Genomic DNA, 18373 nt, shown 5'->3' on the forward strand with positions numbered 1-18373 from the left:
TTTTTTTTTTTCCTTGGGAAGCTCTGAAGCTCTGCCACTTTATGGGATCCAGGGTAGCTTACTTCATCCCCCTAATTCAGTTGTCAGCTGTGGGAGAAGACGATCAATCACATTTCCAAACTTCAGCTGGGTGGGTGGCCTGAAGCATTGGTCACCAAGTAGAATTCACCTCTGAGCTGCTTTTTTCCCCCACTTCCCCTTCCTGAGACACTCAATCCCAGCAGGCAGAGGCAGCATCCAATGGGCCCAGCTATGCAGGAGGTAATTTATAGACGCAATAGCAGTCTGTGGGTTGTGCCCTCCTGTGGTCCTCAATGGCCACAAAAGGCAGCCTGCTGATACGCAACCAACACAACTCACCGGCTCAACTAACGAGGAACGGGGTTGGAAGCACTAGATGCCAAACAAGCATGGACTGACAGGGGCAACCAGCCCCCTTCAACTTCAGCAGGACCCATGGACCCCCCCTAGTATAAAAACATTCCTACGGAGCAGAATTGCAGATGAGGTATGCCTTTCACCTGAGGGAGCCGGTGTCCTTGAGCAGTCAGAACTCACTGCTGAGATGAGATGCTTATGCCTAAAAGTGCAGCATAACGCACCCAACTCCTCCAGCGGGCTGCTGGAAAAAAACAACTGTAATGAAAGGGCTCAGATAGAGGGATGAGCTGGAACCCGAAGAAAAAATGTGGCTGAAAGGCAGACAGCTGGATCCAAAGAAATACATTGTCATCCTCTTCAGTACAGGCACAGTGTGTCTCTCCAAGTGGCAAACCGGGGTAGTTTAGCCTAGACTAGAATATTTTTCAGTGGAAGTGACCTATAACGATCATCTAGTCCAACTGCCTGACCCATTCAGGGTTGACCAGGTTGAAGCACGTAAAGGATGAATGTTTTGATAGAGGTTTGCTGAGAAACACGTGGTCACTTCAGGCTGCTTGGCAGCTCTGGTGAAAGGCAAAGTCATCCCTCTTCTGCAGTTTTGCCAGCTTTTGCTACGAGGAAATAAAACAGCTCTCGTCATGCCTTAGAGCAAAAATTTTGCTGTAAAAAAGGCTCTTCACGTATTTTTCTCACTTTGGTGACATTTGTTCGCTTTGCTGAGAAAAACTCACAAGGTGACAAGCATAAAATTTTGTCAGAAGCACCCGCTGGAGCACCCCAGGAGATTCATTACTCAGGAACTTCCTTAACCTCAGGTGGCCCCAAATATACCAGCACTCATCCGTCTTTTTAAACGACATTGTGCTAATGTCCTTTGCTGTGTTGCTAGATTTCATATGCTCTCCCTCAGTCCCTTCTTTAAGGTCTGCTTGATGAAAAAGCTGGTTTTTCCCCAAAGATTTAATATATTTTGGATTATATGCTACCAGTTCTTCATTTTTCCAAGATCCTCTTTAGCCATCTACATGTGCTCACAATTTAGAGCTGGTTTTGCTCTGTTTCTTTTTTCTTTTTTTTTTTGTCAGATTTCCCAACCTGATGAGACAAAGGCCTTTTCTGGGAGGGCAGTATTTTCTGCACTGGAAGGTCTTCACTCTGAGCAATATTCCCAAATATTCTTTTCCTTCTGTCTCTTAATTTCTAATTTAAAATGTGATCCCTCACCAAGACTCTACAAGTTACATTTTCCCTACTTTTGCTTTTGAGCCTTTCTTTTTTCTACAAGGGCATACTGTATCCCTTGTAGAAGTGGTGAAGAACGACTTGGGTCTCTCTTCTCACCCAGTGTCTTTTAGAAGAGCTTTATGTGCACAGGAGAACCTGCCTTTTAACATTAAAACTCCCAAACTGTGAAGGGAAAACATATTCAGTGTTCCTGCTGCCCCTATTTCACCTGCTAAGATCCATTTGGTGATTTTTTTTATTTCTGAAGGTTTTGGAAGCACTGCCGAGATGAAAAGCTGCCCCCTCCCTCTGTTTGCCTTTCTGCAGCCCGAGCTCTCGCTTCTTATTGAGAGCTTCAAGAAATGAGAGAGAAAATTCCCGCTATGGGAGAGCATCCCGCGTGCTCGACTCCTGCAGCTGGGCCCTCGTGGACCCCTCTTCACATCTCACACCTATCCACAAGTGTACAGGTACTTATTTTTACTGCTTTTCACTTTCACCATATGAGGACTCCTCTCCTCCTTTCTACTCCTCTGTTCACACATTTGCCTCCTATTACTTCTCATCAGAATGTGTTGGGAGAATTCATCAGTGTATATAACATGCTTTGAAGCTGTCCAAATAACGGTGATGTAACACTTTTGCACTTCTATAGGCTCTTTTATCTGAAGATCAAAGTAGCAAGTTATGATCACCATGATTGGATTATTGCTGCTTAGCCTTTGGATCTAAGGGTAAGCAGCAACTCTTCTGGGTAGGCATTAATCAGAATTACCGGCTGATTTTATTAAATAGACTGAATGCCATAAAGTATGCTGCTGCTTAAAGAAAGGAGTGCGTGCACGAGCTGTATGTTCTTTCCTACCACCTGATGGTATGAATCAGGTGACCTCCAGCTGTCACTTGGCTCCTTTGATCCAAGGGAAAGCGGAAGGAAGACCAAGACACCACCATGGAGGACTTCAGTGGTGACTCCATGCTCTGCCTCCTCCAACTCCAGACCCCGTCCAAGCACAGCAAGGCTTTTGCCCCTATTTCTTAGCACGACCCATATTTTGCTTCTCCCTATTACTCAGCTTCATCACACCTTTCACGATGAACAGCCTAGCACCTCTGTCATATTTCAAGAAATTTGTCTTTCCCGGCTCACCATTTTGGGGGGCTACAATGGACATTGCTTGCTGTACGTTACACATTTCCGAACTTCTCGTGAAAAGAGGGTATGGTGCTTCCCCAGTTACCACTCACAAGTCGATGGGATGAAATCTGGGACAAAAGCAGAACAGGTACAATAAGTCCCCAACTCCAGTGGAATAAGAGAAGTACTCTGAGCCTCACGGTGGAAGGCCATGCGGTTTTGGGCAGCTCTGGGGATTAAACCAGCAAAGAGCAGCTGTGGAAGCTCTGTGTGTTGTGAGCCAGAACAATCTGAACTGAGGAGTTCAATGCTCATTCGACTGTGTACCCAGAGAGTGTGCACATGATTATCTTACTGCTGATAAAAGTGATGCCTGGCATATGGAAGAGTTATTTAAGCAGGGCTTCCCCGTGAAAACACGCTCAGGGCTTCCCATCTTCGCTACAGTATTTTTCTGGAGTGCCAACATTAAAGCAGCGTGCGACAGGCGGCCTTGCAGAGGACACCACTTCAGGGAGACGGAGGTCATTCAGCTCCTCACAACCCTTATTCTTCGACAAAAACACTTGGCAATCGACCTAACTATTAGGAAGAGACAACCATGCGCAGTCCTGACTGCAGCTCGGAGGATGTCAGACCCCAGCTGAGCCGACTGCTGGGGGGATAACAGGTTATCAAGAGGGAAGAAAAGGAAAAGAGAAAGCGTGTTTCTCTTACTGATTGAAAATCGACAAGTGGGAGTTCAGCGTAACACAGAGTCCCTGGAGCCTCGGAGGGTCTCCTGCCCGAGTCACAGAGGCGGTTATAAATCTCAGAGGCACCCCTATAAATCTTAGCGTCACTCATGATCCGGAGCCAGAGCACAGCACTAGAAACAGAAGCAGCACATCCCATTTCCGTGTCAGAGATGCCCTAATAAAACTTCCCGATAGATCAAAAAACTGGGCAATGCACTTTCCCCCCTGCTATCTTTAACTTCGCTTTCAATCAACAATATGAGAAACATTCATTTAGTCCTGCAGAAAGAGATCACAAAATATATTTTTAGCTTAATAAATCTGCTTTTAGATCAAATGTTTGACTTCTCATTTTAAACACAGCTGGTAGAACGATTAGGAAATCTGTCACTCAGTGGGGGGGTCTTTCAGAAAACTTCTTGCTCTCCCCCAGGAACCTCAATGGTAAAGGCCCGAAGTCAGAGCTGTGGAAGAGCGACTAGGTATGCCGGACAGGGAAACCGTCCCGAGGAAGTGGCTTACAGATCAGCGGGGGAGACGTTCGTTACCTCTGCAGCATTTAGAAATATTCAGATGGCAGAGCATGGAAATTCAAAAGATTTATTTTTCCTTTACAGATGAAATTGCGTTTTCCCAACAGTATTCTCTCAGTTGGTCATTTCCTTACGAGTCCTCTGTATCCTTCAGCATTCTTCCAAATGAAAAAGAAGATAGCCAGGATGACTATTGTAAAAGCATTTCCATTTTCCCCTGGCTGCCACATTTTGGTTGCCATGGAAGTGCGCAAGCTCCAAAGGGGACTGTTTAGTTAGATATTGTGCAATTTGTCAAGCAGCTCCGCTGGTGAGTCACATTCCCTGGTTAAGTGCGTTTCAGAAATAACTGTGGTCATCAGTTCCTGGTGATTTGCAAGTACTGCCGTTACCCTGTGACCTGAATTTCCTCTCCCTGGATGTAATTAACTCTGCCAGGTAGAGATAATTGCAAAATCATTTGGTACACTTTAAAAAGAAGACTTTTTTCAGAAGCTGAAATCCTGATTTTTAACTTTTATTCCTCAGCGCAACCAGTTCAAGCAAACCGCCGAAAAGAAATGGTCCTGAGCTGTCCCCCCACGGACAAGCCCTCCGAGCCTCCCGGATTCACCCCGCGTTGGCGCAGGAGTAGCAGGGATGCCGGACCAACCTTGCTCCCAGGCTGGTTTGGCTGCCTCGTCCCCCAGGGCAGCCCCCGCAGGCGCCGCAGGCTGCACGGGCTCCCCAGGGAAACGACAACCTGCTTCTTCCTTCGTTGCAAGAATATGCCCTTTGCCTCGAGTCCGTGCAGCGAATCCAAGTGGCGGAGAGCATCCCGGTCTATAGGAGGAAGCACGCCGTCTCCCATGCCCCCAAAGAGGCTGCAGCAAGCTCTGCCAGCGCGCTCCACTCCGTCACCTCCAGACCTTCCTGTGCAAACCGCGCGAAGCCAAAACCAAAAGCGCAAATCTTCCCTCACTGCTCGTGAGACTCCTGCCTTGGGAGAACTCGCACAGCTCTCCAGCGACTCTCCAGGACAAGTTAAGTCCCACTTAAGGTTATAATGGGTACCACATGGACGGCACCAGAACCGTGCATCAGGCCAAAACCACAGGCAGATGCTTGGAGTGTCAGAGTAGACGCCTACTGAAATCAAGAGGAGTCGGCAACTAAAGACCGAGGCTCAGTCTTCAGTTCAGGAAGGAATTAAAATCCCTTTAATCGATAAATGCAGCTGGTTCTAATTTCCCTAATTCTAAATTTTGAGCAAAATAAGTAAGTACGCTGCAAATGCAAGTTAACAAAGGACAGAACAGAAATAATTCCCTTGAAACAACCCAAATCAAACCTCTCACTAAATAAAGAATTTTTTTGTCCTAAACAATTTCTGATTTATGTCTTGTCTAAAACCGGATAAAATTTTTCAGTACTAGGAACATCTTGATGAAATTTAAAAGTGCTGCTATTTTTCAAAATCTCTAGAGGCTAGTTTAGGAAAAAAAAAAACAACCAAAAACCTCAACAACTTGCGGAGCAATTTTGCTGTTATTTCCACCAGCTCTATGGCTGAAGTCTCCTGGGATTTTTTTTTTCAATTGATCTAAAAAGAAATGTAAATAAACAGGAAAAATAGCAGAAGAAAATGTTGAGCATTAATTACAGGTACATAATAAATACCGTAGTTGCTCTTCCACAGACAAACTGCTATGATTGAGGGCAACAGAAGGCCCACAAAGCAGCGCAGTGAAATACCAGCCCAGCAACACACTATATAGATCAGGCGGAGCGCGCTCTTTCCATGTCACCAAAAACAAATAACGATGTCCACAAGATGCCTATAAATAATAGATGGTATCTATTGACTGGATAGCAGCCAGCATTTATATTTCTCCTTCCCACCTCAGAGTGTGTTCATTCATCATCTCTGCCAGCAAACCTCCCAAAGCAGAGTGTTCCCCCCCCACCCCCCCCAGCCAGGGGGTCGCTGCGCCTGCTCTGGCTCCAGGGCTGGACTCTGCAGGCAAGTTAAGACCCCTTTGACCCTTTCTCCCGAGCCAGCTGAAGGGCGAATTGCATCTAGCGCCATGTCTCCTTGGGCGCAGAGAACACCCACAGTCTTTAGGGCACACCAGTACGTCCCAACCGCCTCCCCTTCCTTAAGGCACAGAAACGCCTCCCGCTCCTGCATCTCTGCTGATGCTCTCAAAACGTCCCCTCTCCCATCTGGCTCTCTCCCGGACCCAGGCTGCGAGGAAAGCTTCGTTCATCATTTCACTGCCGGCACAGGCTGACCAGGGCATCTCCAGCTTTGTTCTCAATCACGCAGGACGTAACGAGCAATTTCAAGCTGTGTTGTCCAGGTATCGTGGCACGATACCCTATCATGTCATGATATGACTACACGTTTCCCTTCTGCTTATGACGCGTTTTGATCTAAATTCAAAATACAGGTGTTTTGTTTCCACAGCACAGTATAAAGAGTGCCCCCATGAAGATGGGTTTATTTTTGAAGACGTCTGTTTAATTTTCCTTTGGCAGGGCACACAGAATGGCTGCATTTACTGGGTGATACCGTGTGCTATTTATCCTCCAGTGAGGACAAAACTCCTATAGTCACTCAGCTGAGAGAAACTGTATATTCTATCTCATAGCACATTCTACCTCATGGTATCTTCACAGGAAGAATAAGTGCTTCTCTGGAAGATATATTTTAGCCAAATGTATTTAATTTTTTCAGAGTCACAGGAAGAGTAACTGGATTGAATTTAATTGTCTCAAATATACAGGAAGTCTCTTTTGGGCTCAAACCGTATGAAGCAACATATTCTGAGATAACAAAAAATAGAAGATCAAGCTAGGAAGCTGACAACGAAAATATGTATTTTGCTCCCTGCTTTTTCATCCTTTTCACAGCAATCAAACAATTTATTTTGTAGAAAATGATGGGGCAGATGAAAAATTCGGATACTTTGTTTTGCTGCAGAGGAGATCGGGAAGCCCAGACGTCCCCTCGGTCTCATTCTCAAAAGCCTCGGGTCCATCCTGAACGAGGAATGGCAGCAACGGGCTGGATGTTATCAAGGTCCCGCTCTCCACAGCTGCTACACACTGGGGTTATTTTAAGCTCTGAAGACAATTTATCAAATTACATTTCTGCAAAATGGTACAATGTGAGTCATATTTACTTCACAGTTCTCTTACTGCAGGCGCCCACTATGGGCTGCGGGATATTTATTACCTCTGATGCCTGCCCTGAGAATCTCCTTTCTGGGTCTGTATTTCACATTTAATGAGTGCTTTTGCAATTGCATGACTGTTTTCTGAAGTTTAGGTGGCACTTTGCAAAGCCTAATGGTTTATGGTCCATTTCAGACTTCACTGATTTCTGTCCATTATTACGTACGTGAAACTACTTCACAACTCCAAAATGTTGCTTCTCCCCCATTCTGCTGTGTTTCAGCCAGTACTTTGAAAGCACAAACTTTAAGGGCAACAACAGAGATCATCTCACCTCAGTCGGGACAAATTAGTCCACGTGGTCATGACTGAACCACGTCCAGTAGGGCCACTGGTCAGTGATGGTGCAGAAGGGGGACGACAGACTCCAACGGGCAATGTCCAAGAGCTCACAGCCTCCTTCGGTTGAAGCTATGTACCTACAATCGAGTCATTCCATTTATGGCTTAGGAGGGATGGATGCCTTACTCATGCTCATGTTGCAGCACCCAAAGGCACAACACAGGCTGCCACCAGCTATGGCTGGGACTCTCCATGACTGGTTACTGCCTGGCCTTTGTCGCGCTCATCCAGTCCACGCCTAGACACAAAGGCTTCAGAGCTTCAAGGACACCAGTTGACCTCATGCCCAGCAGCCTCACTCCTTGGGAGAAGAGGCAGTGACATAACCCACAGCTACGCTCTGTCTTGGCCATCCACAGGTCATCAAATTCACAGTGTATCTTTAAAGTGCTTGGTAGGTTGTGACCAGCACACTTAAAAGCCTGATTAAAGTTCGGTCCTTAAAAAGGACGCCACTTTCCTTCAAAACCAAATTTTTGTCTCTGTAGGGGACCGAAGTTCCCTGGGGACTGGTCTGAGACTGAAGAACGCACATTTACAAGCGCAAGGAGCTGCTGCAAACCTCACCACACGCTGTGCTGAGTGATGTGTCTGTGGTTTTGATCTTACAATTTTTTTATGATAAATGCATAGTGGCATATGCCCTTAAAACAAACATGCTCTGGGGAAAAAAAAAAACCCTCCAGACAAATTTCCCCTACTCCTTCCCAAAACAAAACTGAAATAAACAAACCAAAACCTCTACAAAAACAAATTACACCCCTGCACTTGCTCCTTTTTGCCGGGGAGAGAATGACAGAACAGATGTATAACAGAAGCTATTTATGTTGGTTAATACATTACTGGGGAGATGCTGAGAGATTGTAGTGATAAGTTTAGAAGCAACCGTATAGGAAATATATTGGAATAGAGCAGATCCCCACCTGCCCACAACGCCGTTCTACCAAACATTCCTTTCTAAGTGATGTGTCACAGAAATCCTGCACTAGGCTCGTGTGAAAAGTACATGTGAAATACAGAGAGCACTCCGAGCCTTTCTGTACAACAACATCCTACGGAAATTCTCACTCTTCTGCTTCCTCCTTGCTTTCACATTTCAGAAATGTCCCCCTCCACTTGCAACCATCACCAGGAGCTGTACTCAGAGTGCTGGGAGCTATAATAATTCCCATATTTCTTTTTTCAGATTTTCTCTTCTCGCAAATATTTGTAGTCAGAAAGTGCTCTGGTGCTCCATGGAAAAATATTGGTTTCGATGAAATTGTAATTTTCATTATCAGGATGATCAAATCAACAACATTAAAATAACAATGACGGAATCATTCTCATTTCCCATTTCAAAGCAAAATAAAACAACACTTTGAAATGCTTCTTCAAAGCACGTTGTTTAGCTAGAGCAAATACTGTTATTTGAATCAAACCCACTGATCTTTCCTCAACGCTTTTTATTAAAGATGTTTCCAAACTTGCTATTCCGCAAAGTCTCAGCTTTTCACCTCTCCACGCTCCTCCTTGGAACACAAACTGGCTCCTGAAACGTCCCCAAAGGAAAACATTCTCTTTACTAAATAAGAATAATGATGACAAGAGCAACAGTGAGAATGCAAATGGCAATAACCCGATCCTGGCGCACAGGGCTGTGTTAAAGTTGAAATTCCTTCCGCTGGGAAGACTTTCTGAATGCTCCGGCTGGACTCCTACTAATCAATGATGAGATGATAAAACATATTCATAACAGCTGCCGCTATCAAAGTGCCTTGCAGGCTCTTATTTCCCCACTGTCCCAAGCTTGTTAATATTTGGACAAATTGCCACCCAGGAACCCACCATCCCGCGGGAGCTGCACCGAGCTGCGCAGTGTTACCTCCACTGGCCGATGGAGTTGTGCCTCCTTCTCATCCCCTGAGCTTTGGTGCCATTCCAGCAAGTGGGGAAGTTAACTTTTGCCTACTGTGTTCACCCACGAGACAATTTTGCTGAAATTTCCCTTGAAGGGAAGGGATACAAAGCCCAAAAAAGAAAGGATGGGGGAAAAAGAAAAAGGCCCTCTGCTTTTATCAGAGCATCGCTTCAGATATTCCCCTGGAATGTAGATGCAGAAAATGCATATACTGCCTGTAAATTCATTCTTGTGACTGGCAGTACTTCTGGTTTGAGTCAAACCTGGCCAAAAATGTTCTTTGCCTAAACTGGACAAGCAACTTTGCTGGTCCAATGAGCTTGCATGTAAAACCTGCCTCAGGTGAATATACACGTACCACAAGAAAGATCCCTCAGCAGACATTACTTACTGGACATACAACTTGTGCAAATAAATAAGAAAATCTATCAAAGTCATGCTCGAAGTCATATAGTTGCTATGCTTTTAATTCTTTTTCTTTTCTTTTTGAACACCTTTGTGTGAACAAGGCGTTGAGAAGATACATGTATCAGGGGCTCCTGCAGTAAGCAAAATCTCTGTCATAAGACTTGTGGGAATACAGGTCTCAAAAATGAAGGAGGTGTTCCCAGACATAATTCAAGTCTCTGCTTGTGTCTCTATCATAGATTTACATCTTTTGCATTTCATGCAGTTTTTCAGCCACCTTATGCTGTGTGAGCTTTTCCAAGAAAAATTAACTAAAAGTAATCACAAGAGTCATTAATTTATACAGAGAATAAATGTCTCCACCAAAAGTCCCTTTAGGAACCCTTTGGACTTTGGGTCCTACTGAACTTTCAGGCAGCAGAACGACAGAATGAAATGGGAACCAGAAGGAAAACTCGGTACTCCTCTGACCTTTCGAAAGGCTGATAATACTTTAGGTCTCAGTGTGCTCCATAATCTTTGATACAGATCATATAACCTTTCACTGGGCACCTACCATATTATTTTCCTCTACTTTATTGGAATATAGCTTCCCTATAATGCTTGAATGATTTTTTTTTTCTAACGGCAACAAAATAAATGGGTAACAAAAAGTGATGGCAAATGTGTGGCTTTAGAAAATCTTGTTTGCATCTCTGTAAATTCCCTCAAAAGAACTCCCCAGCATAAATTTAGAATGGTATTTTTATGGTCCCAAGTTCATGGGTGTGAGATCTGTGAACCCTTGCATCCTTTCTGAATCTGTAACTGATTCAGAAAACTACACTATGGTTCAGGAAGGACGGTCAAAGAAGAACCTGTTCAACTCCAAAGCATGCAGAAAGATTAAATCACATGAACTGGAAGAAGGTTCACTGGGGAGGGCAACCCACCTCGGAGAAATATCACATCCTTGCTGCATGAAAGCTCCCAGGGAGAACCAGAGACTGTTGAATATCCCAAACTCATTTGTCTGGTCGTTGGCCGGCTGGTCTCGTCCTTCTTCAAACTCTTCAGTGTGCCACTCGTAAGGGCTGAAGCGACTCACCAGGAAGAGGACAACACTCACTCCAATGTAGGCAAAGACAATGCACATCCATATCTCGTAAGCCAAAGGATCCAGAAAGGAAAAAACTCCTGGTTTGGACTTTTGAGGTTTTTTTATCATGATAGAGATACCTAAACTCATGAACGGTTTGGAAAAGTCTATAACTTCTTCTCGAACCAGAGTGATGGTTAATGGTGCCACAGCCACATCCGCCCTCTGAAAAGGAGAGACAGAAAAGAGATTTGTTTTCTGGGGATAAAATATATCTACTAACTCCAGCTTATGTTCTTTTGATCTCTGTTTACCCCCGCTATCTCGGAAGAAATCAGATAAAACCAATTGGAAGAGAAATGTTAAAAAGGAGCATCCCATAATATTGGTGGATTATTTCCATTTTATCAGTACTGATTACCAGTTCTGTTTTGGAATCACAGCGTTTTCTTTTTGCAGCCACCTAGCTCTTCTTGCCTGATTTATCCACTGATGTCACAGTCTGATGCAGATGATTTTCACTAAAAGAGCTTTTTCATCCAGACATCAAAAGAGGCAAGGAAAGGCCAATCGCCTGAAAAAGGATGCCGGGATGTTTACTTCCATCAGGAACTGTTTTTTGATTGCATAACTGATGCAGGAGAAGAGGAAAAATGTTCCAGTGACACTGATGTGCACTCTCCACTTATTTTACAATCTGTCTTGAAAATGGAAAGGGAAATGCATTGAAATGGCTGTCGGCATATACCGTTGAGCTACCAGCAGGAGACAGATCATCCCTCACACTCCAACGCAGTGACTTGGGCACTGATGCTCCCCACGTTCATTTCCCCTTTCCCTACAAGGGAAAATTAGACCCCTCTGACTTAAACCACCACAGAATGCGAACTATCAGAGAGAACCAGGTTTAGAAGTGTCGGGTGCAGGTGTGTGTATCTGAGATGATTGGAAACGAGTGGCTAGACAGAAAATGGTCTCGTCCGACTGTTCACCGGTCCTGTGCTAAGTGTTTGAAATCTTATTCTTCTTTCATCCTCCCATTATAATGCAAAGTTAAAATAGAGTAAAATTTGGAGACTCTACTCATGGGAAAGTTTGACCTTTCAATACTTGTTCTTCCAAAAATGGAAACAAAAAGAATCTTGGAACTTTTGAAAGGAAACATTTTGACATTTCCATAGGCACAAAATGTGCTGTCCGTCCCTAAATTAAAATGTTTTACTTGGGCCGATTATTTGCATTATCAGAGCTGCAGTCCTCAAGACAGCTCAGGCTGACACGAGGCAGGGCTCCTTTTTTCTCCAGGGCTTGAGTGTGTTCTAAAGTACCAAGACAACGGACGCGGTTGGAAACTCACCCCATAAACGAGTTCTCCCACCATTCCGTTCCACGTTTTGGTGTCGGGGTCCCGGGCTCCGTACTTCCCATCTCGGACAATCTCCAGCCTGTAGTGGTAGCCCACATGCTTTGCGATCTCAGCAGCGAGCTCCACGCAGTAGCCTTCATACCTCTCATTGCCTTCAAACTGGTTGGCGTTCTTCTTGAGCATCACATATGGGTCTTCCTGGCACAGAGAAGACCAATATTGAGCCGCGCTCCACATTTCTAGAGATGCACATCGGGGGCTCAGACTAGAGCCCAGTATGCAGCTTCTGGTCCCCTTGCAAAGCTCTAGCTTTGTGTTCCTGTACCAAAGGGCACAGTCAACACACAGTGAGCTTATTTTAGAAGGCATGAAGTGTGATTTCTATTGTGGCGTTTTCTATTTACTCACGCAGAATCTGCGTGCAGCTTCTGCAGTGATGGACCTGAGGGGAACGGAGTAGCTGAGGGGCTTTGGGTAACAAACCTTTCAGTGCAGTTCTGCAAGGGGTATTTAGAGCATCTGAGCTTTGAATTTTTAAAGGCATGCCTGCCTGTGTGGGCACAGGCAGAATCAAATTTGCTGGACAGGACAGAGCCCTAAAGATGTTTAACTTAGTTTGGGTATTGTGTCTTCTCCAGAGACTCCCAGTAAGCATTCGACAAACAAGTTAGTAAAATTTCATCTGTTTCTGCAGGGTAAGCGTATACAATGACACAATACATGATACCATACATTATGGGGTACCTATTATTCCTTCATGATTATAGTGGAGACTTGTTTTTAAAGCTATGATTCAGCCTCTCTGCACAATACAGCTTATCCTTCCCAGAATTACAGCCCCCATTCTGTGGGCTAAATACAAAGCACAGGTATAATGTTCCTAATTTACCCATGCTGATGCCTCTACTATCTTGTCATAATCTTTTGTATTTCCCACACCGAAGCATGAGAGCTCTTTAATACCTATTTAATTAGCCACGGCAATTTTCAGATACCTTTATGGACCCGGCAGGAAACAATAAGTGCTGTTATTATTATTATTATTATTGTTATTGCTATTATAAAAATGATATAGTACAAAGGGCACACGAGGGGGAAGAGGGAGTCTGCACATCAGGGAGATGGGCGAGAGGGAGAGCTGGGCTAGAAGTCACAGCACTTACTAGGATAGTTGTGACTATGTAAGTCCTGTTCTGGAGGCTTGTAGACTCATTGCCGCTTTGAGTATCTATGGCTGCTGGAACCAGCTTCTCATCTTCATTCCAATAACCAATCTGCCAAATACAAAACCAGGAGATCTCTTTGAGAGCTCTTTATAATATTAACCAAGATACAGTTAACAGGGTCATCCAAGCAGGGTCAGCTCTCTCTATACCCAACCAGAGATCTGCTCTCCTGATTATTGATGTCTCTCGCTGGGGGGACCAGGAACTCCCCCATCCCACCATGCCTCCAGCCTGAGAACATTGTGCATGATACACCGTGGTAGCAGAGCGCTTGTATGCGTGTAAAAACAGTTGGCCCACAGTACTGGGGAATCATTGCAGTTCCCTGCCCCATCCCTACTCCAAGAGTTCACACTTTCCCTGTGTGACTTCTGAATACTTTTCTAACGGTGAGCACGGCTGCTGCATGTCCAGATGCTACAAGGTGATAAAATGCTGTCCTGCAGCTGAAAGCCTGCATGCGCATAGGACTGACTCTCAGGACACCTTGAGACAACAGGACAAAAAAATCAAGTGAGGAGAAAAAAAAAGCCAACCCTGGCCAATGTCAAAAAGTTTAGGGTTATGAATAAACGGAACAGTTGCAATGTTAAGCTGCGCTTATTAATAATCAGGGATTTGGGCTCATCTATCACTGCTTGCAGGTAAAGCAGAGTGCCACCGAATATCACTAGGAAGATCATTGTTGAGGTCATCCACTTTGAGGGCTTGATTTTATAAGAGGTTTTCCATCACCTCGTGTAAGTATGAACTTGCCTGAGCTCTGCCTATGTGAAAGGAATTTCTTATCCCAGTAAATGGGAAAGGGTATTAACACGGGGCACGACCAGGAGCCTGCTGATGGCAGATTAGAGATCATAGCAGCTCAGGAGAAAAAAAATCTATGCAGGCTTCTCATCTCCCTTCATTGCACAGACAAAAAGAAAGAAGAGTGAGGAAAGAGCTTCCAAAGGTCTGCCCTAGGGCAACATAAATGGAGACACGTATGTTTGTTTTGCACCTCTAACCTGATGGATCTAAGATACAATAAGCATCGTGGCAGTGACGTATGCGTCTCCCAAACAAATATAACTTCTGTCAGTAAATACACAGCAAAATCCAGACATTTAGCCATTCTGTTTCTTCTCCTCTAGACTCACTCCTGATTGCCAACTGCTTGAAGTTCAGAGCCCCAAACTGGACACAATTTGTTCTCTTATGAATACCACATGGAAGAGGAAGACCACTTTGGATGTCTTCAAAATGAGAATTCTTTTACTTATCAAAGAGAAATTTAACTTTTTTCGCTTGACTGTGGAGGGCTCTGATCTCACATCGACTGCTCTCAGGTGTAAGCATGAATTGGGGGTAGGGGCTGCAAATGTGGAACTTTCACTATTTGCAGTTTTTCTGCAAATTGTTTCAAACAAGCAGTTTATTTTTCAGGGGACTGGAGGCATGGAGAGGGTTTCCAGTGAATGCCCCATTCCAAAATATTTAGTAGTCTTCCTTTATCAACACTGAGCTACTATAATAACTGAGCTATTCTTTGTTCTTCAAATAGGTGGCATCTAAAGTGAGACATAAGCACATGGAGTCAAATGTTCAAAAGGATTAGTGTTTCAAGGGCTCGGCATCCCTGAACAAGGCCAGATTTTTCAAAGTGCCTGGGATATAAAAAGGGATCAAGACTCCAGAACAGCACAAATGTCTGTGTTGCTATCAGTACATGGTTAGTGGTAAAGCTCTTGTCACTTCAAGGAGAGCAGAATTAGGTCAACATAAAGGGTTCACCTACACTGGTTAGGGCAGACAGCTTCTGCCTGGCTGCCTCCTTGGAAAATAAAAGTGGGAGAGCGAAAAACAGCCAGTCCCTTGAGCCAATGTGCCTTGCCAATAGCAAGACTGAGTTGGTCAAGTTTTACTATCTTGGAAATCCCTGCCCCACAGCTGAGATGCCCTTGTTGCTCTTGATAAGCCCTTCCCTATGTTGTATTTTTTTAGTAGTATATCACAAGTTCTCCCAAGTGCTTGGCCTTGCTGATGCGGAGAGCTGGGGATGCACTCGTGGTGGCTCCATGTGCAAGCTTTCACGAAGAGAAACATCTGTTGAGACCTAACCACACTGTAACTTGAACACCAGGCTGGTGCCTGACATAGGATCTCAGGTCACTCTCTACTTTACCTTTCTGATCCCATCGTGTTTCATCTCAATCACATGGAGGGTGTAGTTGGTCCTCCGTCCCTTCTCGTTAAACTGAACGTTGCCAGACAATCCTTCAAAACGGACCTTAAAGACATAAATATCAATGAGGAGAGCAAATTGGTCAGCAACTCATGCAGTGGTGATTCAGCAGCAGTAAGAAGGGAGGGGAAGAAGGATGGAGAGTACAGTCATGTCTCTCAGATCTGTGCAGGAGAGAGAGGACATCTATCCACCACTGGGTTTTCACTTAGGTTCAACTCTCTACAGTGTGCCTGGCCATGGGCACAGCCATTCTCTTAACTTACCCTTTCTTTTAAAAACCCTTTCTCTTAAAACTTAGTGGTCTATTACTGAGCTCAGTGATGCTTAAGAGCTAGATCACATGTGTGAGCCCATCACCTCTTGGGATGTGACAGTGAGTTAAATCAGCTCTGAACTCCTTGAGTTTCATGGTTTTTTGTATTTTCTAAATCTGACCTGGAGTCAGGATTTGATAACGAATTTGTCAGTTCAAATCAGGAACTGTACTTGAAGAAAATATGAAACCATGGCCACAGCTCCCAGCTGCCATCTTTCAATAGAGAGGAGTCTATCAGTTAACAAGCAAATTTAATTACCTCTGCACCAGCCTAATAAAACTTGACAATTTAGTATTGTAAATGAAATTTGCATAGCAAACTTTGAATCACAAACCTCTGCTGATAACACGGCTGAGCTGAAGAGGGTTACTCACATCACATCCCACGTCCTGAACTTCTCTCAGTGTGGCCATTTGACTTGCTGCAAAAGTGTCCCACCTGGTGTGGAGAAGGGCTTCCGACTGAAGTCATACAGTGTGTGGGGACCAGGTAGTGGGGACCAGAAACATGGGAAAAGGATGCAAATTTGGTTCTCTATAGAAACCACCTGGAGAATTGCGCTTGCCAACGGATTGGGAATTAAAGGTTTGTTCTCAGCCTTTCCAATTGCTTTGGACAAATCTGTTGTCCCTGCAACTGAAGTCTTGCAAAATGGGAACAGGTATTTAGCAGCGCTCCGAGATCCTCAGAATAAAGACCCACGGTGAAGAAATGAGGATATATCATTACGGAGGAAATCTGTTGCTAATCTGCTTACACTGTGTTTGTTTTCCAGCTATTATTGCAAAGGTTTGTCATGAAAACGAACATCTGCCAGTATTTTCTGAAGCTCCTTCAAGTCAAGAGGTACTCCTGGTGACATTTGGAGAAACACGCTTTTCCCTTCTCACAAGACACAACGTGCCCATAAAAGATAGATGCACTAGAAAAGCACCATTGTCTTAAGCACTCCCATGCCTGCTTTTTCACGGCCCCTTTGGTTTTCTTTTCAGGTCCTGACTGATTCTGAAGCTCGGGTCACAGGTGCTTGTGTTTGTAGCTTTATATGCTCTAAAAGGCAGGTGTACAGCACCAATTTCTTCTATCTGAATGAATGAAATCTTAATCCTGTGATATCTGTGTGGCACTGAAATGGCAGAAGGGGTCTCTCCCACTCATCTTAGAGGCTGCAGCACAACTTTTCCATCATCAACCATCCTCTGAGACCCCCTGAATCACTACAAAATACAGTGAGGACTCGTTTCAACGGTGCTACGCACGAGTGAAGTCAACTGGAGGCATGGAGCATTTAAGTGCGTTTGTGTATAAGACATGGGCATGCAGTTCTCGGCTGGGAGAGCCGGAGAAGAAAGGTGCTGTTGTGGCCATCTGGTTTACAGGTTTAATCAGCACTTAGGGAGTAGCTAACTGCTTACTAGATGTGGTAACCAAATAACGTTAACAAAAAAATCTGTCAAAAATTATCATAAACTTTTCAAAGCACAACTGAAACCTCAATGTATTGGTTTAAAGCAATATTTTGTGAGCATTATCCTGGGGAAAAAAAAAAAAAGAAGTAATTCTCTTTAATAAAAGCATACATTTTGCTGAAATGCCTCAGACTTCTGTTTTTGAAAAACTGCAGAATGTTTCAAATTGCTTTTCATCTTTGCTCCTGCCAACCATGACTCCTTCCTACACTAAACAGAAATAAAGCAATTCAGGAGCTCATTCCAGACATTTGAGTAGAAATAAGTAGAGAAACTTTTTGCTTTTCAACAGCTTATAAAATTTTAGGCATTAGAAAATGGGAGGTGAAAAGAAAGCACACTGTGAATAGCTGTAAGAATTGCCCTAATTGTGAGTCTTTACAGAAAGGATAACTCAAACCTTCAATCTAATCATAAATTCTTCTATTTCCATCTGCCTCTTTCTTGCTACAATACTAAATGCTGGATGATTATTAAATTCATAGTTAAAATTTCCCTAAGAGACTTCTTCCCCTGCACGTTTCAGACTTTTATTTTGACCATCACAACCAGTTGAACTCTTTTAAAATTATAATTTTTCAATGGTAAAGAAACAACTTTTGCAAATGGCTCTTTGCGTTCTTTGCCCCAAATCACAACCATTGAAAAATTAAGACTTTTGAAATTGTTTTAATGAAGAGATGAGGAAACTTCAGAGGAGATTTTCCAACACACGCACAAAATTGTGTTTTCTAGCCATGTAATTTTGATATCCTTTTCTCATAAATTCAATAAAAGAAAATACTTGAGAACCCATTGCTCATCA

The 18373-nt window shown here is 44.0% G+C and overlaps 1 protein-coding gene across 4 annotated transcripts in view; it reads right to left on the bottom strand.

Moving 5' to 3' along the window:
• GRIA1 (glutamate ionotropic receptor AMPA type subunit 1) overlaps positions 1–18373 on the bottom strand; it is a gene marked incomplete at both ends in the record, with an annotated part of 124178 nt that overhangs the window by 24016 nt on the left and 81789 nt on the right. For all 4 annotated transcript variants that reach the window (XM_082490086.1, XM_082490085.1, XM_082490083.1 and 1 more), the window contains 4 exons: positions 10818–11188; positions 12321–12527; positions 13493–13603; positions 15720–15824. In XM_082490086.1, coding sequence (XP_082346212.1) covers positions 10818–11188; positions 12321–12527; positions 13493–13603; positions 15720–15824 — 794 coding nt within the window. The remainder of the gene's footprint in view (positions 1–10817; positions 11189–12320; positions 12528–13492; positions 13604–15719; positions 15825–18373) is intronic.

The sequence above is a fragment of the Vanellus vanellus genome (assembly GCF_965231255.1).
Source record: "Vanellus vanellus genome assembly, chromosome: 13".
Taxonomy (NCBI): domain Eukaryota; kingdom Metazoa; phylum Chordata; class Aves; order Charadriiformes; family Charadriidae; genus Vanellus; species Vanellus vanellus.